At 47.8% G+C, this 19,213-nt stretch overlaps 4 protein-coding genes across 4 annotated transcripts in view; 2 read left to right on the top strand and 2 right to left on the bottom strand.

Moving 5' to 3' along the window:
- The first annotated feature begins 987 nt into the window (after positions 1 to 987).
- CSUI_005445 (n-acetylglucosaminylphosphatidylinositol deacetylase) lies at positions 988 to 8,245 on the top strand. Its single transcript, XM_068065621.1, has 7 exons — positions 988 to 2,567; positions 3,408 to 3,598; positions 4,371 to 4,438; positions 4,846 to 5,157; positions 5,855 to 5,893; positions 6,352 to 6,414; positions 7,084 to 8,245. The coding sequence occupies exons 1-7, from the start codon at positions 1,970 to 1,972 to the stop codon at positions 7,184 to 7,186; spliced, it is 1,374 nt and encodes a 457-aa protein (XP_067922405.1). The 5' UTR covers positions 988 to 1,969; the 3' UTR covers positions 7,187 to 8,245.
- CSUI_005444 (uncharacterized protein) lies at positions 7,928 to 10,810 on the bottom strand. The gene is made up of 3 exons (XM_068065620.1): positions 10,412 to 10,810; positions 8,689 to 10,273; positions 7,928 to 8,313 (listed from the first exon to the last, which is right to left on the bottom strand). Exon 2 carries the CDS (start codon positions 9,109 to 9,111, stop codon positions 8,791 to 8,793), a length of 321 nt encoding a protein of 106 aa, XP_067922404.1. The 5' UTR covers positions 9,112 to 10,273; positions 10,412 to 10,810; the 3' UTR covers positions 7,928 to 8,313; positions 8,689 to 8,790.
- Positions 9,969 to 11,425, top strand: CSUI_005443 (pex2 pex12 amino terminal region protein; the record flags this gene model as incomplete). The annotated part of the gene is made up of 2 exons (XM_068065619.1): positions 9,969 to 9,975; positions 10,026 to 11,425. The coding sequence occupies 2 exons, from the start codon at positions 9,969 to 9,971 to the stop codon at positions 11,423 to 11,425; spliced, it is 1,407 nt and encodes a 468-aa protein (XP_067922403.1).
- A 1,821-nt stretch (positions 11,426 to 13,246) lies between these two features.
- Positions 13,247 to 19,213, bottom strand: part of CSUI_005442 (rab1 protein) — an 8,236-nt gene continuing 2,269 nt past the window's right edge. Inside the window, exons 2-10 of the mRNA XM_068065618.1 lie at positions 19,107 to 19,179; positions 17,935 to 17,982; positions 17,236 to 17,283; positions 16,310 to 16,449; positions 15,722 to 15,809; positions 14,723 to 14,791; positions 14,221 to 14,258; positions 13,729 to 13,796; positions 13,247 to 13,330 (exon numbers count right to left, since the gene is read on the bottom strand). Of these exons, the coding sequence (XP_067922402.1) occupies positions 13,281 to 13,330; positions 13,729 to 13,796; positions 14,221 to 14,258; positions 14,723 to 14,791; positions 15,722 to 15,809; positions 16,310 to 16,449; positions 17,236 to 17,283; positions 17,935 to 17,982; positions 19,107 to 19,179 (622 nt within the window). The 3' untranslated portion in view covers positions 13,247 to 13,280. The remainder of the gene's footprint in view (positions 13,331 to 13,728; positions 13,797 to 14,220; positions 14,259 to 14,722; positions 14,792 to 15,721; positions 15,810 to 16,309; positions 16,450 to 17,235; positions 17,284 to 17,934; positions 17,983 to 19,106; positions 19,180 to 19,213) is intronic.

Here is a 19,213-nt window from a genome sequence, read left to right as displayed (position 1 = left end):
GATAGATAGCTAGATTAAAGATACATAGATAGATTAAAGATAGATGGATAGATAGATATATTAAAGATAGGTAGATAGAATATCTACACACCAGTGTAGGTGTGTATAAAACAGGAAGGAGCGAGATGAGAGTTCATCCTAGGGCCTACCTTTGGGCGATCATTTCCTCTTCTCTTCTGGCGAGGAAGAAGAAAGATATGAGAAGAATAACATGAGCTCGTTCACTTCGTAGCAGATATGTATCTGCCACTATCTGTAGGGTCGTGTGCATGCAAAGACACTCGCATACATACGTATGTGTATGTAGGCATCTAGTGCAAGTATCGTTATTTATCATTGACTGGATGAGCCGTAGGAAGAGAGGCTGGGGGGAGGTCGATGGTAGGCGAGATGTTTAGATCAAATTTCTTTCCGTCTTAATAGAGTGAAGAACTTAAAGATCTTGAACTTTGCTCCGCTTCTTTAGATCGAGAAGAGAGAAAAAGTAGCAGCGGGAGAGAGCGAGAGACTGTATTGGCTATCTTTCTCTCTAGATGAAAGACAGAAATCAGCATTCCACGTATCTAAGTATATAGATAGACAGATAGATACAAGGTAGGGTGACTGCCTCAGCAGTAGCGGGATTTACAGATGTTTTAAAGAGGTGCCGAGGTGAATCGAAGACTTTTGCCTCTGCTATCTTTGCTACTACGTGGGTAGATCCTTCTTATCTCCTATCAAATGAAGGTGGATCAGATATTTGTTTAGAAAAGAAAAGACTGCCCAGATGTGGATAGATAGATCATTCTGATGCTTCTGGATGTTGAGGGAAGACCACTGCCACAGTGGTTCTCAAGTCGTTCCTCGTATAGTCTCTGGTGTACATACACCGCATTAGAAGCGAAAGCGCTGGGGTGATCGAGAAGAACATCTTGACGACCATAGGTCGTTGCATGCGCATGCAGTTTTTCCGGCGCTCTCCTAATTCTCTCTGTCTCGTTGTGGGTTCTTTTTCAACGCAGATAAAAGAGAAACAAGCAAACGCCTTATTTTCCTAGAGTCCTCTCATCTCCCTTGCTTCCTAGACCCCCGGCATCTATTTTCATTGAGAGCTTTCTGAAGCATATGCCTCATTCCGCTGCTTTATTTCTCTTGGTTCTCTTCCGTCGTCTCGTCTCGCTAACTCTTCTTCTGATTACATCCTCCTCTTCTATTCACCTGGCTAGCTTTCTTTTCTTTCTCTTCTGTGTCTCTACTTTCTCTACAGCACTAGCAATTCAAGATGTGTACAGAGCATATCACCTGTTCTTCGATGATCTGAATGCCTCGATGTGCTCTCTGTATCTGCCTCGGGTGTCTGTACACCTGAGACTCTGAGTGAACGCTCGACCTTCTGTCTTCTTTTCTGCTCTTTGCTCTGCTTTTCGGGAGTCCTGTCCAGTGCAGCAAGCTAAATGAGTTTCTTTTTTCTCTCTGCCTTCTGATCGCTCTTCCTCGGTGTGTCGAGCCTGTAGATGACTCGAAGATCTCCTGTGGTGTTCCCTAGTCTCCTGTCGTTGGGTCCGGAGCTTCTTCTTTGGTACGAAGAGAACTTAAAGAAGAAGCTGAAGTCAATAAAGAACTGGGGGTAAAGAAGAAGAAGAAGAAGGGAAGCTCAGCGACTTTGCTTCTTTTCTTTTCTCCCTCTCTCTCTCTTTCTTTGTCTCTCTCTTCTCTCTTGTCATTCCCCACTTCTTTCCTCTCTCTTTCTCTCGCTTCTGTATAGGAGAGCGAAACAAAGAACATACAGCAAGCCAATGGCTCTGGAGGTTCATCTTACTTGCAGAGATGGATTATGGCAGTTCGTCGCTCGCTTCCTTAGATTCTCTTTTTTCTGTCTAGGTTTGTAACGCTAGAGAAGAGAGAGACGGGTCATTCTCAGCTCTTTCTCTATACACGGAGAAGAGTTTTTCTTCTAGTCTTTCATCTTTCTCCTCTCTTCTTGTTAAAGATGCAGAGATTGCCTTGGAACCTCGCTAACCGTATATACACCTCACGCGGAGGTGTAAGAGGCGAAGGAAGTCTGAATTTCTTTTCTTTCTTTGATATTTCCTCTGTGGATCCATCTTTCGTTGAAGTGCTCCTTGTCATCATTCCTGTCCTTTCTGTTCTTTTCTCTCTTCTCTCTATTCTTGTGCATTCCCATACATCTCATGCACAGCGACTTTTTCAACTTCTTCTTCACAGACACCGACAGGGAGAAAGAAGAAAAGAGAAGAAGCATGTAGATCAAGAGGAGGAGGAGGAGAAGAAACGTAAGGAGGCGAACAAACAACTCTCTAAAGAAGAAGAAGAAGAAGACGGAAAGAAAGGTGACTTGGGGGAGTTGTCTAGAGACGATGGAGATCGTGAAAAGAAGAAGAAGTTGGAGAAACGAAAAGAAGATGAAGAAGAAGAAGGAAGAGAAGAAAAAGACGCGGAAGGCTTTGTACGTATAGCTCTGCTTACCGCTCATCCTGACGACGAAGTCATGTTCTTCTCTCCTCTCTTGTCTTTACTACGTCAATTCTCGAAGACATTCCAGGTGTATGTACTCTGTCTTTCTACAGGTATGATATACTTCAGACATATACCTGCACGGAAACTTCTTGGCTCTCTCTCTCTCCTTTCAATCCTCATTCCAGATACACTTAGGAGGAGCACACGCATGCAAATGTAGATAAATAAATAGATAGATAGATCGATTTGACTGGATTGTGTATGTAGGTAGATAAGTAGATTAATTATTTTAACAAGAGAGATGAGGATTTGTAAGCGTCGGCATGCATCACTATATCTCCTAAGAGGACTTCAATTACGAACGACGACACTTTCTGGCCAACTGCTCTTCTCTCTCTCTGTCTTCCTTTTCATCTTTCTTTTACTTCTCTGTTTCTCATTCCCCCCCTTCATCTGGAGAGAAAGATCTCGCGAAAGAAAAGGAATGAAGAGAGAGGCGAGAAGGCCTTTGTCACTGGATGAGTATTAGTGTCTTTCTCTCCTGGATCTGCCGGTACTAGTACATCATAAGACAAGAGCCGAGCATTATCTTTATTCGTGCTTGGCAATAGATAAAGAAGAAGAAGAAAAGAAGCTCTCGCAATAGAAGAAGAAGAAGAAAAGAATCAGTGGTGATAAGTGGAGAACAAGAAACAGTTTATCTCGATCTTCTTTCTTTTCAGCTGTCTAGCCCTTTCTCTCCCTATGCTTTCGATACTCATCCGCTTCTTTTTGCTTAGTCTCCTCTTCTTATACATCGTCTCACTCCTTTTTCTTAAGCCATACTTTCTTCCTTTTCCTGTCCCTTCTATATGTAGCTGTATCTGCCTATCTCCTTTACTCTCTTCTCTCTGTCTTTCCTTCTCTGTCTTATCTACCTGTCTCTCCCTCTCTTCTTTCTTTCTTTGTAGGAAACGCCTACGGGTTAGGAAGGCTAAGAGAACAGGAGCTTTACAGAGCGACAGAGCTCTATGGAATACCTCGGGAGAATGTGGAAATCGTAAATGACGAAGAGAATCTTTCAGATGGATTGACTCTCTGGTCTGCGGACCTCGTTGCCGAGCATATAGACAAGTTTCTTACGAAGCATTCGATTTCGTCTGTAAGGAGAGAGAGATGGTCGATACAGAAATCCGCCAGTCCTTCTCTTCTTCATTCACTTCATATGAATGGTGTAAAGGGCTTATTGTTGTCTGGTAGATACATAAGCATATATATAGAATGACATGTGATGCATGCGGTCACGTATAAAGAGAGCGTAGAAGAGAAGGAAGTTCCTTACACAAAAAGGTCTTGTCTCTTGCATCTTTCTTTAAGATTTTCGATTTTTACCTGAGAGAAGCAGTTTTTCTTTGTCATCTTTTTCACCTTAGTACTCCGCGAGTTTCTGTCTCTTTCTGTTGGTGTCTGTCTCTTCGGGAAGTTTCGATCAACTCTTCTGACCTCGCAGGCAGGTTCATCTCGGGTGTATGTACACCTCGGAAACTTGACAGGGGGGGAGAGATAGAGAATACTGCTCCTGTCAAGTAAAGACTAGAGATCAAGCGAGAGGACATCTTTTGACTCTTCGAAAAGACATGCAAGAAAGCAGTTGTCTCCTTCAAGTAACTTCTCGTACTCATATGTGACCGCATGCATGCCATGTATTCCATACCCCTCATACACTACTCAAATAGTGGCCATGGAAGTTCTCTTCCTTCTTCCCTTCTCGCTTCACTCACATTCATGTTGTCCTTAGTAGTTCAAAGGAGAGCTTTTTGGAGCTGTTCTCCTTCTCTTTTCTTTTCATACAGGTCTGAATTACTCCAGCCCTTCTGGGGATGATCGATTCTCTTCACATTGTCTTTCTTTCTTCCTTGTTTTTTTGCTCGTAGGTTTTCTCTTTCGATGAAGCTGGGGTGTCTAGACACCCGAATCATATCAGTGTTTATCGGGGGATACGGTAAGTGAGAAGTAATTAAGCAAGGAAGAAAGGAAAAGACCAAGATATTCTTCTTTTTTCCACAGATGTCAAGATTTTAGAGAAGCAGAAATTGTTTTCCTCTTCTTCACCCACTAAGTTTAGCATGGCGAAGAATCCTTTCTCATCAATCGCGTCGTCTCCTCTCCTTGGGTTACTTTGCTTCGAGCTCTTTCCATGCAAGAACGCCTCTCAACTCATTCGCCTAGCTTTTTTCGTCTATTTCTCCTCTTCTCTTTCTTTTTACTTCATAGGACTGCATGTGGATGAAGTGTCTTAGAGAGGATTTTCACCGGGTAGATCACTCGAGGAGAGACATCATTCATGAAAAGCATCTGCTTCTCTTTCTCTCTTTCTTGCTTTCCTTCTTCTTGGTCTTTGCCTTATAGGCGTGTGTTAGAGCAGAGACAAAGACGAGCCGCCTCTTGGGAAGAAGATGAGGAAGGGGATCTCCTGCAATTGGCTGGAAAGACTTCTAAGAAGGAATGCCGTCAACCCAGGGGGGTTTTTAATGAACGGCAAGCTTTCGCAGGGACTAGAGACGAGGGTGTTAAGAAAGAGCAGGAGATGAAGAAGGAAGAGAAAGCTTCTTCGACTTCTTTTGATGTCTATGTTCTCCGAAGTCATAGTCTATTAAGGAAGTATTCAGGATTGTTAGATATCATCTTCTCTACGATCGAGTGTAGAAATCGGCCTGAGAGGTAATTAGCTTCTCATTTGGGGAAAAAACAGATAGAAGACAAAGAGAAATAAGTGCATGCGACGAGAGAGATGAAGTATTCGAGAAGGAGGGAAGGAAAGGGGAAGAAGGAAGAGACCTATTCATATACACGGCAGTGCGGGAGATCACGCATGCGAATGAGAGGGCTCCTGATGCCTCCTGGGTTGTTGATAGATAGATAGATAGATATCGATTCAGGTCTGTAGTGAAGTCGCTATACTTTCTTACCCTCAGTACATCAGGGAGACAAGCAGTGGATTCCTGTGTAGAGACGCTGTTGAAGCCAGGCTTCTGGTGCACCTTATGTTCTCTTGAAGAACGACCTATGCGTCTAGTCTGGTGGGTATGCATGCCTACACATGACTCGCATGTGCCTTCACATATCGTATACACACCATTGCGCACGTACATAGCATGTCCATACATATGTATATATGTATACATGTGTACATATATAGCCAGTTAGATATCTGTTCCGAATCTGTTTTTTTCTTGCGTGATTAAATAGAAGTGTCCGTCTTTCAGTAACGATGCTGTCTGGATCTTTGGGTATGAGGACAGCAGGAAATGCAGTGGAACGAGTCTCATAGTAAAGCTGCCTGTATACGACAGAGTGGAATGGAAAGCACCGGAGCTTTTGTGTGTGTGTGTATGTGTTTATATTCGATTCTTCGCAGGGCAGTAGCTGTATCTCTGACGCCTTTGACTTCCATACGGTAAGTTTGAGTGAACTCTCTTTCGGTTCTGCATATTGTCTCCTACTTGCATCTATATCGAGGTTCTTTCCCCACCTGAGAGAGGATTCTCATATGCGTACCATCTCTGTGCTCTATCACATCAACTGTAATAGGCTAACGAATACTTCAGGTTTCGTACTCTCCGGTGGAAACACTGGGTGACCTTCTTTATAGATCCATAGGTGGGAGGCTCTTGATGTCCCTCACTCTTCTTCCCCTTCTCTTTAGGTCTATTAGATGTCTGTACAAAGATGTATCTATGTATGTTCGTGTATGCATGTCTGTATGAATATGTATGGATGTATGAATATGTATGTGTTTGAGAGGGGAAGTGTATGGACTATGTGTATAGTCTGGTCTGTTCACTGAGCTGATAGAGGTCGATAGAGAGAAAGCATGAAGATATGAATGACTAACGCCTTGTCCTTTGTCTCCAGAGGTATGCTCGCCCATCGGTCTCAATTTGTCTGGTTCCGATGGCTCTTCGTTTTTTTCTCCAGGTATGTACATGCGTATATACATGCACACGTCCATAGATCCTCCTGTACGTCTTCTCCGTCTCTCTCTCTCACATTGCTGGCTTGTGAGGCAAGCGTATGTATCCACCTCGGTTTCAAACGCCATAGTTGAATGGATCGGCGAGAGGTAGATGAGCAAAATACTTAGCACTTTTATACAGAAGGCGACCCGGAGTTAGAAGAGAAGACAGGAGAGTGTTTGAAGAAGCGTCGATGGTAAGGAATCATACTGGGCCTGCCTATGAGTTATGTAACGGTGTGTGGATCATGTCTCTAGTGTATCTCACATTGCCGTAGTGGATAGAAGGCTAACCAGAAGGGAGAAAAGAAAGTCTCATGGCACAGGAAGAGGAAGTTCCCAGTGGGTTTGATCTTATCTTGTTTTAGAGGGAGAAGAGCATGCTGACAAAAAAACACGAACATGACACTGGTAGGGGAAGAAAAGAACCACGCCCGAAAGCGAAGGACTTTTCTCTCTCTATGGTGAGATAAAAAGAGAATTGATCGCGAGAAGATCAACTTGGTGAAGGCGTTCATCTTCCATGAAGAGTCGATTCACAAGATAGAGAAGCCGACCGTCCATCCACTCAGAAAGACTGACCATCCATAGGTTCGCTTGTGCTCCTCATCTTTTCTGTCTCGTCTTTTCAGCTACACTTACTCGAATGCATTTGAAAAGCTAGTAATCGCCTCTGAGGATTCCTGTGACAAGCCGGGGAGGCCTAGTCAAAAAATAAAGACGAAAGAATTGTGAAAGGGAACTACGCACCGGGGAAAGGCCGAGAAAGGTTACTTCGTATGTATGAGGAAGCCTATCAGCAGAAGATCCCAGTGTGGATCAAACGAATAAAGTGACATAGAGCTGTCGTTTTGGGTGGGCGGAAAACTCTAATGGAGAGCTTCACCGTTACAAATTCTCGATCTAGAGATAGGAATCGAAGAACCCTATGACAACAACACGAAGGGAGCTTCGGTTTCGCCTTTGATCAAATCGCGTTCGCAGTCAGGGTGTTAGTGTGATGTTACGACGTTTGGTGGTTGTTGTCTCTTTATGACGTTGTCTTGTTTCTTGCTTTATCTACCCATTTTGCGACTGCAACTGCAGTTGCCTTACGTGATTTTGTCAGGAAGACTTGCGCCCCTATTCTTCAAAAATCTGGGAAAGCAGTGGGGGCACTCTCCTGCTGCTTCTGTTTAGGAAGCCGCGAGTCAGTGTGTTGCGTAGGAAAGAGCGTCGGCGTAGAGAAGGGCACGCGCTGAGAAGACGGGGATCAGCTGTTAAGAGCGAAGAGCCAGAACCGTAGTCGCTGGTGTGCCGCAACCCTGACATGCCGCTAAGATAGGACTGAATTTCCTTCGTGAAGCACAGCGCTACTGGAGAGAGTCCTCGCTCTGGAGATAAGATTCGAAGAGCTCATGGAAAAGCAAAAACAAAGGCAGTTTCGGTCCGTAGGATCACGGTTGATTTTTCGGAAGGACACGCTCTGACCGTTGCACGACAGTGTCACAATAGACCACGGGATTTGCGAATTGTAAGCGCGTATGAAGATCAAACACCCGGCTGAGGTGCAGGACACTGCTAAAGACCCAAAGAGCGAGACTCCTCCGCGACGGATACCTGGTTCTCTGCCGAGCTCCAGCATGTACAGAGGTGCAGATCTATCGACTATCTGGAGTTTCTTGAATACATCAAATGAGCTGTACGCTCGTCAGCAGTCATCACTCATTCCGAGTTCTTTTTGGTATTCATTCAAAAGGGCCGCCAGGTACCCACTTTGTTCACATGAGCAGACTCTTCTTGGCTTTTGATGGCGAGTCATAGAGTAAATCGCCAAAAGTCGGCAGCCGTTCTGGCTACTTGGCGCCGAAGGCTCTGCACGACTAAAGACACAAACCAAGACCCCAAGCACAGACCCAGGTTTAGCCCTAACATTGAGTTTAATCTGGATTTGCCGCCACGTGTTTCGAGTCACCATAGGACGGACCGTGACTGACTGTGCTCAAAAGTCTGGATGAAAAGCGTCGTGGAACGCGCCCGCCGCGGAACCGAGTCAGAGAGTGCCTCTGCTCCATTTGAGCAGGGTCCATTAGGTTCTAGTCAATGGCAAATGATTGAGGCTGTACTTTTCATGGGTGCGTGAAACACCGCGACTTTCTCTTGTCCAAAGAAGGCAGGCCTGGTCGTTTTTGATGCTAGTGCTGTCATCTAAAAAGTGATAAAGAAATTTCAACTACTTGGTATGTCATGGTATGTACCTTGGGGGTTGGTACCCTCAAAAGGGCCGTCCGTCCTGCAGATCGCCCGGGGTGGCCCACTCGCAAACTGCGGGGCAAGGCCGAAAATGGACAGCGCTAGAGCTACCAGCCGCACTGTCTCCACGCATGTTCCTTCTTTGTTTCCAACTTGACTCGGCTCTCGTCTTGCTCTCTCCTTCTGACAGGCTCAGTTGCCGAGCCTTTGTTCCCAGTTCCCTCCACTGAAGCCTTCATCTTTCCGTGATCTCTGACGGTGGCTGCCATCAGCAAAACAGATTTTTCTGTTAACGCCCCAAAAATGCCTGCTGAGACTAACCGTGTGTGCCTGCGATGGAACGTGTGTGAACCGCTCCTTTCTGAAAAGGGTTTTTTGCTTCGAAGTTCTGGTGCCGGCACTAACTCGCCGTAGGCTTCACCGCGCATCAGGCTCTTCCCTCTCAAGTCACTCCGGGGCCTTCGAAGCCTACTTCATGGAAAAGCACCTCCACCTCAAGCAACGCATGCCGTCACCCTTGCGGTGACATTCTCTTTCTTGTTGCACAGCGGAGGCCCGCGAGTCAAATGGCAGCCGATTTCTTTTTTCCGAGCTGACCGAGGCGGCTCCGAGACTGGCCTGGCAGATCATCTATCAGTCCAGTGGGGAACGAGTGCGTGTTGCTGGCATGCAGGATCGGAATCACATGGCCATCTGCAGTTTGCCAGAGATCTTCACGAGATCTGTGTACCTGACGGGCAGAAACCTGACTTTTGCCCGGAGCGTCGATGTAGCCCATATCGGTTTCGAGCTGGAGAATCCAGGACATTTCGGTCACCTCCCACGCTCTAGACTCTTGCTCTGCACTCTCGGCTTCAGATGTGGGTGAAGGTGAAGTACAGCACGCCCACTCGGCTGTACGCAACCGTGTAGCTCCGTTTCTTAATAGGTCATTCCGAGAGGGAAAGCCGCTCCAGGGGCTGCTAGGACACAGGGTGGGTACACGACCGCTGCAGCGTGTGAGGCCGATCTTGCGCCATCGCGCTTCGGCTAAGGCCAGCCTGCCGTCCCGTGATTTCAATGCCGTCCCTGCACCCTCCGACTCTACGGGTGAATCAGCTAGATGCTATCCGGGTGGATCAAGAGCTTGTTTCACTGCTTCAAGAGGAGGCTAACCGCACACTACAACAGCTCAATCCCCTGGTGGCTATCAAGCACAAGAGGGAACTGGTTCTTGCATTGCAGCTTTTTTTCTTCTACGCTTACACCTGGAAGAATAGACCCACACCTGGAGATCTTCTTCAAAATGTTAGGTATCGCAGTGACACGTCTGGCGAGGCCGGCGGTCAGCCTGCACTGTCAGCTTCGTCGGGCCTGTCATCCTTGCGAGAGCACCACAAAAAGCTTGTGGCCTACGCCCGGCAGCGTCATGAGGAACTTCGCCGGGAGGGCGGACGTGTGTCGCAGGTTCTTCCCCGGAAAACAAAGCTACTCTTTCTGCTGCTTTCTATCTTGCTGCCCTACGGCTTCGATGTGGTACAGGAAATCATCACAAAACGCTACCTTGCGCTTTTGGCAGTTTTGCAGCAACGCCTGCGACGAGCGGAGTTTCTGCAGCGCCATCGGGAGCAGTGGGCAGCAAGACAAACTGACAGCAACAGGCCCTTAGACGAAGGCGCCATACCAGTGAGCGGGGACCCGCCGACGGTCACTCTTAGCAGAGATGAGAGGCTGCTGATCGCGGCTTACCGAGTGTGCCAGGCGCTGCAAGTGTTGGTAGTTCTCCTGCAAGTCATCCAGACCGGACTTTTCCTTGTAAATGGAGAATTCAGGAGTCTTCCGGACTGGATCCTCGGCTTGAAAATGGAACACATTGCACCCTCACTACAGCGGAACGTTTCTCTTGAGTTACTTCAACACCAGCTCCATTGGCAGGCACTTACACAGCTCCTTGTGCTCGTCCTTCCGCAACTTCCTACACATCGAGTACTTCTTCGTCAGCTGCTTAGACTGCGCAAGCTTCCCCCATTAATACGAGAGCGCGCGGCTGAGCTGCGGCTGCGAGCCCTATCGTGGTTCGAACAGCGTGCAGAACAGCTGAGGCGTCAGGAGCAGCAGATCGAACACGGCCCTCCGAGCCGACAGACTGCTGCAGGAAAAGTGCACAAGCTGGGCCGAGAATATGAAGGCAGTTCATTACAGTTGAAGTCTCAGATGCACCGGGGACGACTCACGAAACGCCAGGCAGGTTTCAGCTACCTCGTCATCTTCAACAGTATTTGTCGGGCCGCTCTTCTCCGGAGTCTGCGACGAGGGTGCGGTGTGTTCGTCCGTCTCCTGGCTGTTGCGCCACAATCAGAAGGACAGCAAGGCCACGGAGTTTGTAGTGATAGCAATACGGGCATCTCTTCTACGGGGAAAGCTTTCTCCTTAGCTGATGAAGAGACTGACGATGACGATCTAATCGAAGATGGACCATGCATATTTTGCGGCAAGGAAGAGATTGTGTTGCCGTTTACTGGAGAGAACTGCAAACACCGCTTCTGCTACTGGTGTGTTGCATCCCATCCACAGTACCAAGCCTCGGAGAACGCGAGTACACAGCAGGGAGACGGGAACGGGCCGGCCGAAGCAGAAGCAAAGTCGCCCCCGGCTCCAACAGAAAAGAAAGCGGAGAAAAAGTCCTTCTGGGGAGGGGATGAAGAAACACTGGAGTGTCCAGTGTGCGGTGAAGATATAACAAGAATCTCATGGGCCCGATGAGCTGCGCCACCGACAGTCCTTCAGAGTTGGTTGCCCTCCTCAGAACGGGAACATTTGTGAGGTCTCAGTCTCCGCCACCTGCGTTGATACCGAACACGAATGACAACTCCGGTGACCGAGACTATACTGATGTCTCCTGCCCCAGTCCCCTCTGTTTCGTGTGTCCCACGACTTCCAGCAACTAGGGGATACAGCACCGACCAAAGTGCGGTGCCTCGGGCCAGAGCCCCGCTTTTGCTTCCTCCACTTCAGTGAGCTGCTTCGTAGGGAGAGGAGTGGCTACCAAAGGGCGGGGGACGACCGCACGTACTCCGCAATTTACAGCGTATCCTATGTCCAAAGACAAATCGTTCTTGCAGATCCCACACGTCAAGCATGAAGCTCTCTGGATACCACTAGGAACAAGGCGTGACCGAGACTGCTCCGTTGTCCGCAAGACTAGGCGTCTCGTGGTATATGTTTGTCCTGAATTCCCAAAACTAGGATATTCTGAACCTAGTTCCACGAAAGAGGCCGTGGGCCACTTAGGTCCGAGCCCTCCACTCGATTTCAACATGAGGCGCGTGGTCGAACGTGTGATGCCGTGCTGCTTCATCACAAGTTTGACAGGCTGCACCGGTTTTACGCCGTCGGAGACAGGACACTTCCTTTGGCTTCTCTTGCCGACTATGTCTGCTGCAGTGATCCTCTGTAGTAGCTGGCCTTCCGGCCTTTCACTCATTGGATACGAGGTATCTAATCGACCGCATCCGACCTGAGCGATGAAGACCATCTAGCAAAAGAGCAGCCACAGAGTAGTGACACAGTAGGCCATAGAACCTACGGCTGTTGAGCCCGTGACCTCTATTCCGCTTGAGACTTGAGATTTCGCGGGCACCTCATCGTTTCCATCTTTGCCGCAGCGGCGACCCCCCCCCGATCAGTGTAACAGTTTTCTGCAACGTATTTGCAGCAGTTCGGTCTGAACATTCATTCTGGCGATGCGCAGTTCCAGGCCTTTCGCACTATGAAGAGAGTGACATGTATCACAGCGGAGCATGGTGTTGCGCACCGCTGACAGGCTTCGGCTGTCTTCGCCGCAAAGACCTACAGAGATAGATCAACAGCAGTCGCGTTCTCCCTGTTGAGTGACTTCATCCGGGTAGATTTATACATCACAGCCACGACTAAACAGCCTGCTCTCTGGTCTTCCTGTTTGAGACGAGTTCTCTTAGGGACTGCCCATCTCAAGGGCTGTGTCCGCTAGCAAGAACTTGAAACCTGCTGAGCGCGTCGGCCGGACCGGCAGATGCCAGTAACCTGGATAGAATGGCAGTGCCGACGGACGTTCTGCCCCTCTTAAGAGACGAACTGCTGCACAGTGTTGGTTCAGCATTTCCCAACGGTAGGTGGCGTGCCAAGTTTCACACGACCAGGGAACCCCTTTGATGACAGATAGTGACTACAACGGGTCATTTTAACCCGCTGTAATCCATTATCCGCCAGAGCTCCAGATAGCCTTGTCAGGTTGCAGCACGTTTTCTGTTAGATTTCGGAAGACATTCCTGGAGGATCGTTCTTTGTTACTATGTGAGGAGCGACTTTTTCTGGCAACATCTGGGTTCCTACTGTCGCCTGTGCCACTTCCCACCTGCTTCTCTCCGAGTCAGAGGTGGAGGGCACTGCTGGAATACGATTTGAAACTTGCAACAAGAAGCACAACGAGTCTCAGTAAAAGAGAGAAAAGAAAAAAGAGGAGATAATAACGAGAAAAGAGACGCCTTCAAATGCGCCAAACAGAACAGAAACAGATGGAGATCGACTATAGCCACCGCTTCCCTCCCGCCCCCCGCTCCGCTGCGTCCCGGCTTGGAACTCAGCACGAGCAGCTGCCGCTCCGATGCGCCATCGCGCTTCTCTCCGCACCTGTGCCGCCAAGAAAAACATATGAGACAAAACGAGACCAAGCGTTACAGAAAAAACCGCGAAAATCGGAAGACGCTTCTCCAACAAGCCAAACTGCAAAATCCGCATTCGGCGTGTAGGTAGATCGCCTTGACCCACACAATCACTCCCGGTATAATACGGTCTCTACCGCCCTAACTCACTGGCACTGACACGTCTCCGTTGCACACGTGCGTAACTACTGATCCACCGATATCTGAGTGGTTGGCCGTACAACCTCCAAACCACATGGATTCCGGACAAATGAATCCCCGCTCCTTCTTCGCTGAGAAAAATGGGCTGCCTTCTCTACGAAACCCGTTCTGACGTAACACCCAGTTCACCTGATAGCGACTGATCCAGAATAACGTCTTTCTTACCAGAGGGTTGCGTAGCGATTCGCATGCCTTGGGCGGCAGTTCGGCTCGCGGCTGCACCCGAGGATTGCCTGGAGAGCCCAAGCAAACACAAGTCATCACAGCATAGCTCCCAAGGAAACTCGTAAACTTTTTTAGGCCTTGCAAGCCTTCTTCACAATAGACATTTCGGATACTGTCGTCGTTTAGGGAAATCGGGGCGTTTGGCCAGAAAGAGTATCTATCGGTATGCAAGCAGGTCCCTCGCAGAGAATCTTGCTATCGCGTCGGTTGCTATTCCTCGGGCTGTTTTCTTTCCCATGGAGATGCGCAGCCGTTCTGCCAAACTAGCTGACCAGGGAGCAGAGTGATCTCCCCCGCCTCCCCTCAGTGGCATCCCGGTAGGGAAAGACACACCAGCATTTCTTGATGGCTAGCCCGGACATGTCCTGGGTGTCAGAGGATCGTGGAACAACCACAAGAATATGTGAAGTTTAACAGAAAAAAAAAGCTTACTTCATTTTAATCAATTCTTTTGCGACGACTGTAAAAGCCTGGAAGAAAACAGAAGCACAGACAAAGAGGTAGCAGGTGAGACAGAAGAAATAGACTGGCTTGTCTAGAAGAGTATACCAGAGCGTTTTCCCGGGTGAGCGAGTGAGTTCTTTCCAGGGTAGCTTTCTACGAGACAAAAGCCTCTCCTCTCCTCGCAGACAACTTCGTAAGAGCCACTACAACAGCGCAAGATTCAAAGCAGCCGACATATCTTTGAGCATAGCTGCATTACCCATAGCTACACCTGTAGTACCTCCTAAGGTAGATAACAGAATAAAGCTAAGAGCCGCCCAGAAACAAGAGGTGACTTCCTTCGACGAAAAGAGCCTCGCCTACGAAGGCGTGTCGATAGTTGTGTTGATACGCAACTTTCTAGAGAGTCTTCTGTTGAAGACACCGCTAACGCATGTAGCACGTCTCGACGACCTGAGGAAGTGGCTGTAATGAAAAATGAGAGTCTGACCTCTTCTACGTTGATGGCGTTCTTTGCAGAAGTTTCGATAAAGGAAATTCCTAGCTCTTCTGCTTTTCTCTGAGGAACAGGGACGCAGCGAAGAAAGAGAAAGATACAGGTAAGACAACATGATCAAGATAGCGTTGTACTCCGCTGTCATCTTAGTAGAGAAAAACCTTTTGTATTGAGTGTACGCATGCCGACTGTCTCAGGCTTCTTCACAGTCTAAATCGATGTTATGTCTAAGTGTCTCCACAGCTTGCCACGACGACAAGACCTGCCTTTTCCCCTTCTCCCTCTGCCTAGGTGATTACTTAGGTGTGGGGGGGTGTCCGCCTACGTCGCGTGCTTGTCTAAGTGATGCGTATACACCTCGAAATCTCCCAGCTGCCATTCCATCCCCTTATCCATGTTGCAGAAATCGAGATGAAGACACGATGCGAGACATGAGTGTCTAAATAGCTCATGTGGGGGATGAAGCTCCGGGGATGTTAGGCCAATCTGCACGGCAAGACGAAGTGTAGAGACACTCAAGGAGAACACGTCAACCGCACGGAGAGAACAACTCAAGCACACGACGAGTGTTCCTTGGATGTCCCTATGCTCCTACAAAGAACATCCGTCTGTCTCTGCTCTTAACGAGATCCTGGGCAAACTTCCAAAGGCAGACATTCATCGCTTCATTCTCTTCCTCTTGTTTTCTCCGTGAGACAGCCTTTCCCCTCTTCTACCCCTGACGTCCAATGCCTCCATACTTGAGTGGTTGGTACGGCACCTACTACTGCTACTACTATGGACCTCCTCCTACGCCTAGAATATCAGTTATGGCCCCCCCCCCACGGAAGGCATGACTCCGCCGCGGGACTCCTTCTGTTTTCTGTACAGCCCTATATTCGTATTGCTTGGAAGTGCGGCGAAACAACACGCACTGAACAGAATTCATCAGGACCGACTGTATCTACCGAGGAGAAAAACAATAAAGAAGTCGAAGATATCCTTCTTTCTTACCTGTCCTTCTTCTGTCGCCACTTGGCGATCATCATTCTTCTCACATTTGTTTCCTACGAGGATTTTGCAGGTGCTTTCATTCGCGTAGCTAAAAGAAAAAGAACCACAGAGAGTGGCACAAAGACAAAGACGACAGTCCTACCGGCTGTATGCCCGGAGAACAGCCAGAGGCGGAGGCGAGCCTCAAAGCGATAAATGGAAAAAGAAAGAAAGAAACACGCTACTCAAGTGATGGTATAAGCTTCCCGAGGAACCTCCCCACATAAAGAAAGAAGAGATCGAAGAATGGAATTCGCTTTGCCCAAACGTCCCTAGCTACTCCTAGAGTTTCACTATGTAGACCTACAGCTGCCTATGTACTTATGTATGTATGTGCTCCGACCTGTGTACACTCTTTGTATCCTGGTTGCAGCTGTAAGAGGTCTCCGTTCCTCTTAATAAGTCTGCTTAGTTGTATACGACGATCGGTACAAAAAGGAAAGACCTAGTTGAGTAGATATTAGATTCGACTGGCGTGAAAGACATGGGACTTAGTGAGAGGCTCACGAATACCTAACATAAAGAGAAGAAGCAATCGTGTCTACTTACCGATTCACTTCAGCTAGCCATTCATCAACGTGAGAGAAAGATTCTCGGTCTGTTACGTCGTAGACAAGGACAATGCCATCGGCTCCTCTGTAGTAAGCGCTGGTAATTGTCCGGAACCGCTCTTGTCCAGCTGTATCCCACTGAGTAGAGCAGACACACATATTCACACAAACATACAGGGCTTCAGCTTTCTACTTTCAACACAGTCAAGCACACGAGGACGAAGGTGTATGAGGAAAGTGGAGCTATATGAGTCTTCCATCTTCGTTCAAGGTACTAAGATATATCCATGCCCTTATCTCTGTTTGCATGCACTCTACGTAGATGGTTAGGAGGAGCCGCGGCTCGATGCATGTGCAGGTAGGTGCAGACGAGGCTACGGATAAAGGCGAAGTAGTCTATTCCTATGAGAGATCATCTCAGGTTTACACGAAAAAAGAGAGAAGGAACTGAAGAGGGGTTAGATCTATCTGAGAAAAACACAAATGTGAGCTCTGGCTACACCTCGAAGAAGAAGCTCTTACTTTCCTGTAGTATCTCCCGACCCATGCGTCCGACACACATGTACACGGGCACTTCCCCCTCTCGTCTATACGATCTACGTGGCTCGCTATCAGTCCACCGAGAAACAATACATTCCTTAAGAAGGCTTTCCGTCCTCTATCATCTCAACGATACGTATCTATCCACCTATCGTCTATCCCTCTCTCGCGCATATCGTCTTTCTCTCTTTGTCTCTCTCTGTTCAGGTTATCACGGAGGATGAAAAGAAACAGACGCGATGACTGCTAATAAGGCCACGCATCATGACAGAGAGGAAAGAGACAACACCAGAGAAAGAGACTAGATTTGCTCTCCTTGGAAGCTTGAAATTAGCGTCTTGATGCCCATAAGAAAGAAGAAACAAATTCGTTCATAGCACTTACAATCTGGAGCTTAACCACATCATTGTCCACATTGATCGTGCGGAATCGCTGCATCCATACATATCAAACAAAGACAGGAAAACAGAAAGAACCTCAACCTTTATCGGGCCCTGTGTCTGAAGGTGCCTGTCTCGAAGAAGAAAACACGACTAGCTGATACGGCTCACTGCAGTCCAGCAGCTTCGACATTTCTTCGTCAAGGAGAGAAGACTGCGTCTGTATTATGTGCCAGCTGTTTTGTCTTATGACAAGCAGAGAGGTTCTCTCTCTCTCTGTCTGTCTCTCTTGGGCTGCTACTAGTTCAAAAGAAAGCAAGCGACTGGATCATCTGTTACTTTGTCATAGAGAATCGAGGCATTGCTTGTGTATACAGAACAGCTCTCAGTCCACAGAAACAACTCTTGATCTATAGACACAGACAGATCTGAATGATGTATATATGCTCATTCCTGAAGAACGACTGCTTGATATCTTCTACGCATCCGTGCCCAGACATACATTACGCAACATCTCTTGTCTGCAACTCTTAGATGGAAAGCGTTTCGATCGCTTGTTCTCATTCGGATTACTATAAAACGTAGATACAGGCATATGCATGCGTTCTGCCGTTTATATAAGACAAGCAACCCTACAGGAGAACTCTCAACAAGCTCTTCCTCACGCCTCCCTCTAGATCCTGTACACTGTCCCAGGACTCACGAAATCTACACCGATGGTAGTGATATAACTTTCCGTGAAGGCATCGTCCTACAAATGAAAAGAGAGACAGATATCACAAGGCATTGAGAAAGATAAGCCGTTCTCTCTTGCTGTCATTCTTATTCGCTCCCGTCTTCATATCTTGATTCGCAAACAAGCCTGTTATCTCGGGTGCTCCTCCTACAAAGACTACTACCGTCTTCTTTATGCTTCATCTTCTTTTTGGTCATCCTGTCCAGTCGTCTTGTTACCCGGGAAAAAACATCCGTCCGTCTTATCCTATCTGGTAGGGAGACATGCACTGTGTGCAGGGCGCCGAGAAAACGAATCAGAAAGAGACAGGTAGTATGTGACTCCTTTGCCGGCACATACAAGAAGACGAGACTTAGAGAAAAAGATTCCTTCCTTCTCCTTAAAAAAGGAGCTCTGTGGGACGTGAATGTGTTTCCTACATCAGTAAAACTCTAGGAAAGGTGCTGGTCATCGTCCACCTGTTTGAAGACCGCTTTCTGTCTTACAAGGGCGGGTAGCCGATGCCTTTCTCACTCGGCTCCATCTCTATTTTTATCTGCTGCAATTATACGTGTATATACACTTCGTAGACATACTCATAGAACGCATGGTCTTCGCGTGTTAGCCGTGGTAAAACGTCCCGTCAGAATGCGTTTCCCGTTCCCTTTCATCCACCCGGAGACATTCCGTTTACAAAGGGAAGAGGAAAATGAACAGAGGGGAGAAACAAAGGTAGCGTCAACCAATCAACCGACAATGTGCGGAGGGTAAAGCGGCAGAAAAGAAGGAAGATGCAAGTGTGTTTCGTAGGGCAAGCAGTTTTCATGTCCCGTTTGAACACACCAAGCACAGAGGCGGACGGTGTATGTACACACCAGGTCATGTAGACCACCTGTATCTTCTTGTGGCTGTGTTGAGTGGTCCCTAGACGTTTCTCTCCATGACGGAAAGAAAGGGACACGGAGAACCGCTAGGAAACAGCTCGTCTCTCGCTGCAAATTGTTAGTGTAGGTATACCGTAAGTGAATGCTCTCTCTCGAATTCTCTCCCACCGATATGCTACTACTATACATGGATTGAAGGATACAGAAACAAAAGCGCCTCGGTGTGATGAAAGAAGACAAAGTAAAAGGGCAGAAGGTGGAGGAATAGCAACTTACAGAAAATCGAAGAAGCAGACACGATTTGCCAACGCCGGAGTCACCTATGAGGACCAACTTGAACAGATGGTCGCTGTACATACACCCACCCAACAGATCAAGGAGAG

The sequence above is a fragment of the Cystoisospora suis genome (assembly GCF_002600585.1).
Source record: "Cystoisospora suis strain Wien I chromosome Unknown contig_2638, whole genome shotgun sequence".
Classification (NCBI taxonomy): domain Eukaryota; phylum Apicomplexa; class Conoidasida; order Eucoccidiorida; family Sarcocystidae; genus Cystoisospora; species Cystoisospora suis.
Note: the sequence above shows the minus strand (reverse complement) of the source record. Positions and strands in the feature narration are given on the sequence as shown.

Excerpts from the sequence above, each read along its gene's own strand:
- CSUI_005445 (XM_068065621.1), top strand. The coding sequence starts at position 1,970 with ATGCAGAGATTGCCTTGGAACCTCGCTAACCGTATATACACCTCACGC. Across the intron at positions 3,599-4,370 it reads CGAAGCATTCGATTTCGTCT|GTTTTCTCTTTCGATGAAGC; the intron begins GTAAGGAGAGAG and ends TTTTGCTCGTAG. Across the intron at positions 5,894-6,351 it reads ACGCCTTTGACTTCCATACG|AGGTATGCTCGCCCATCGGT; the intron begins GTAAGTTTGAGT and ends CTTTGTCTCCAG.
- CSUI_005444 (XM_068065620.1), bottom strand. The coding sequence starts at position 9,111 with ATGCGCGGTGAAGCCTACGGCGAGTTAGTGCCGGCACCAGAACTTCGA.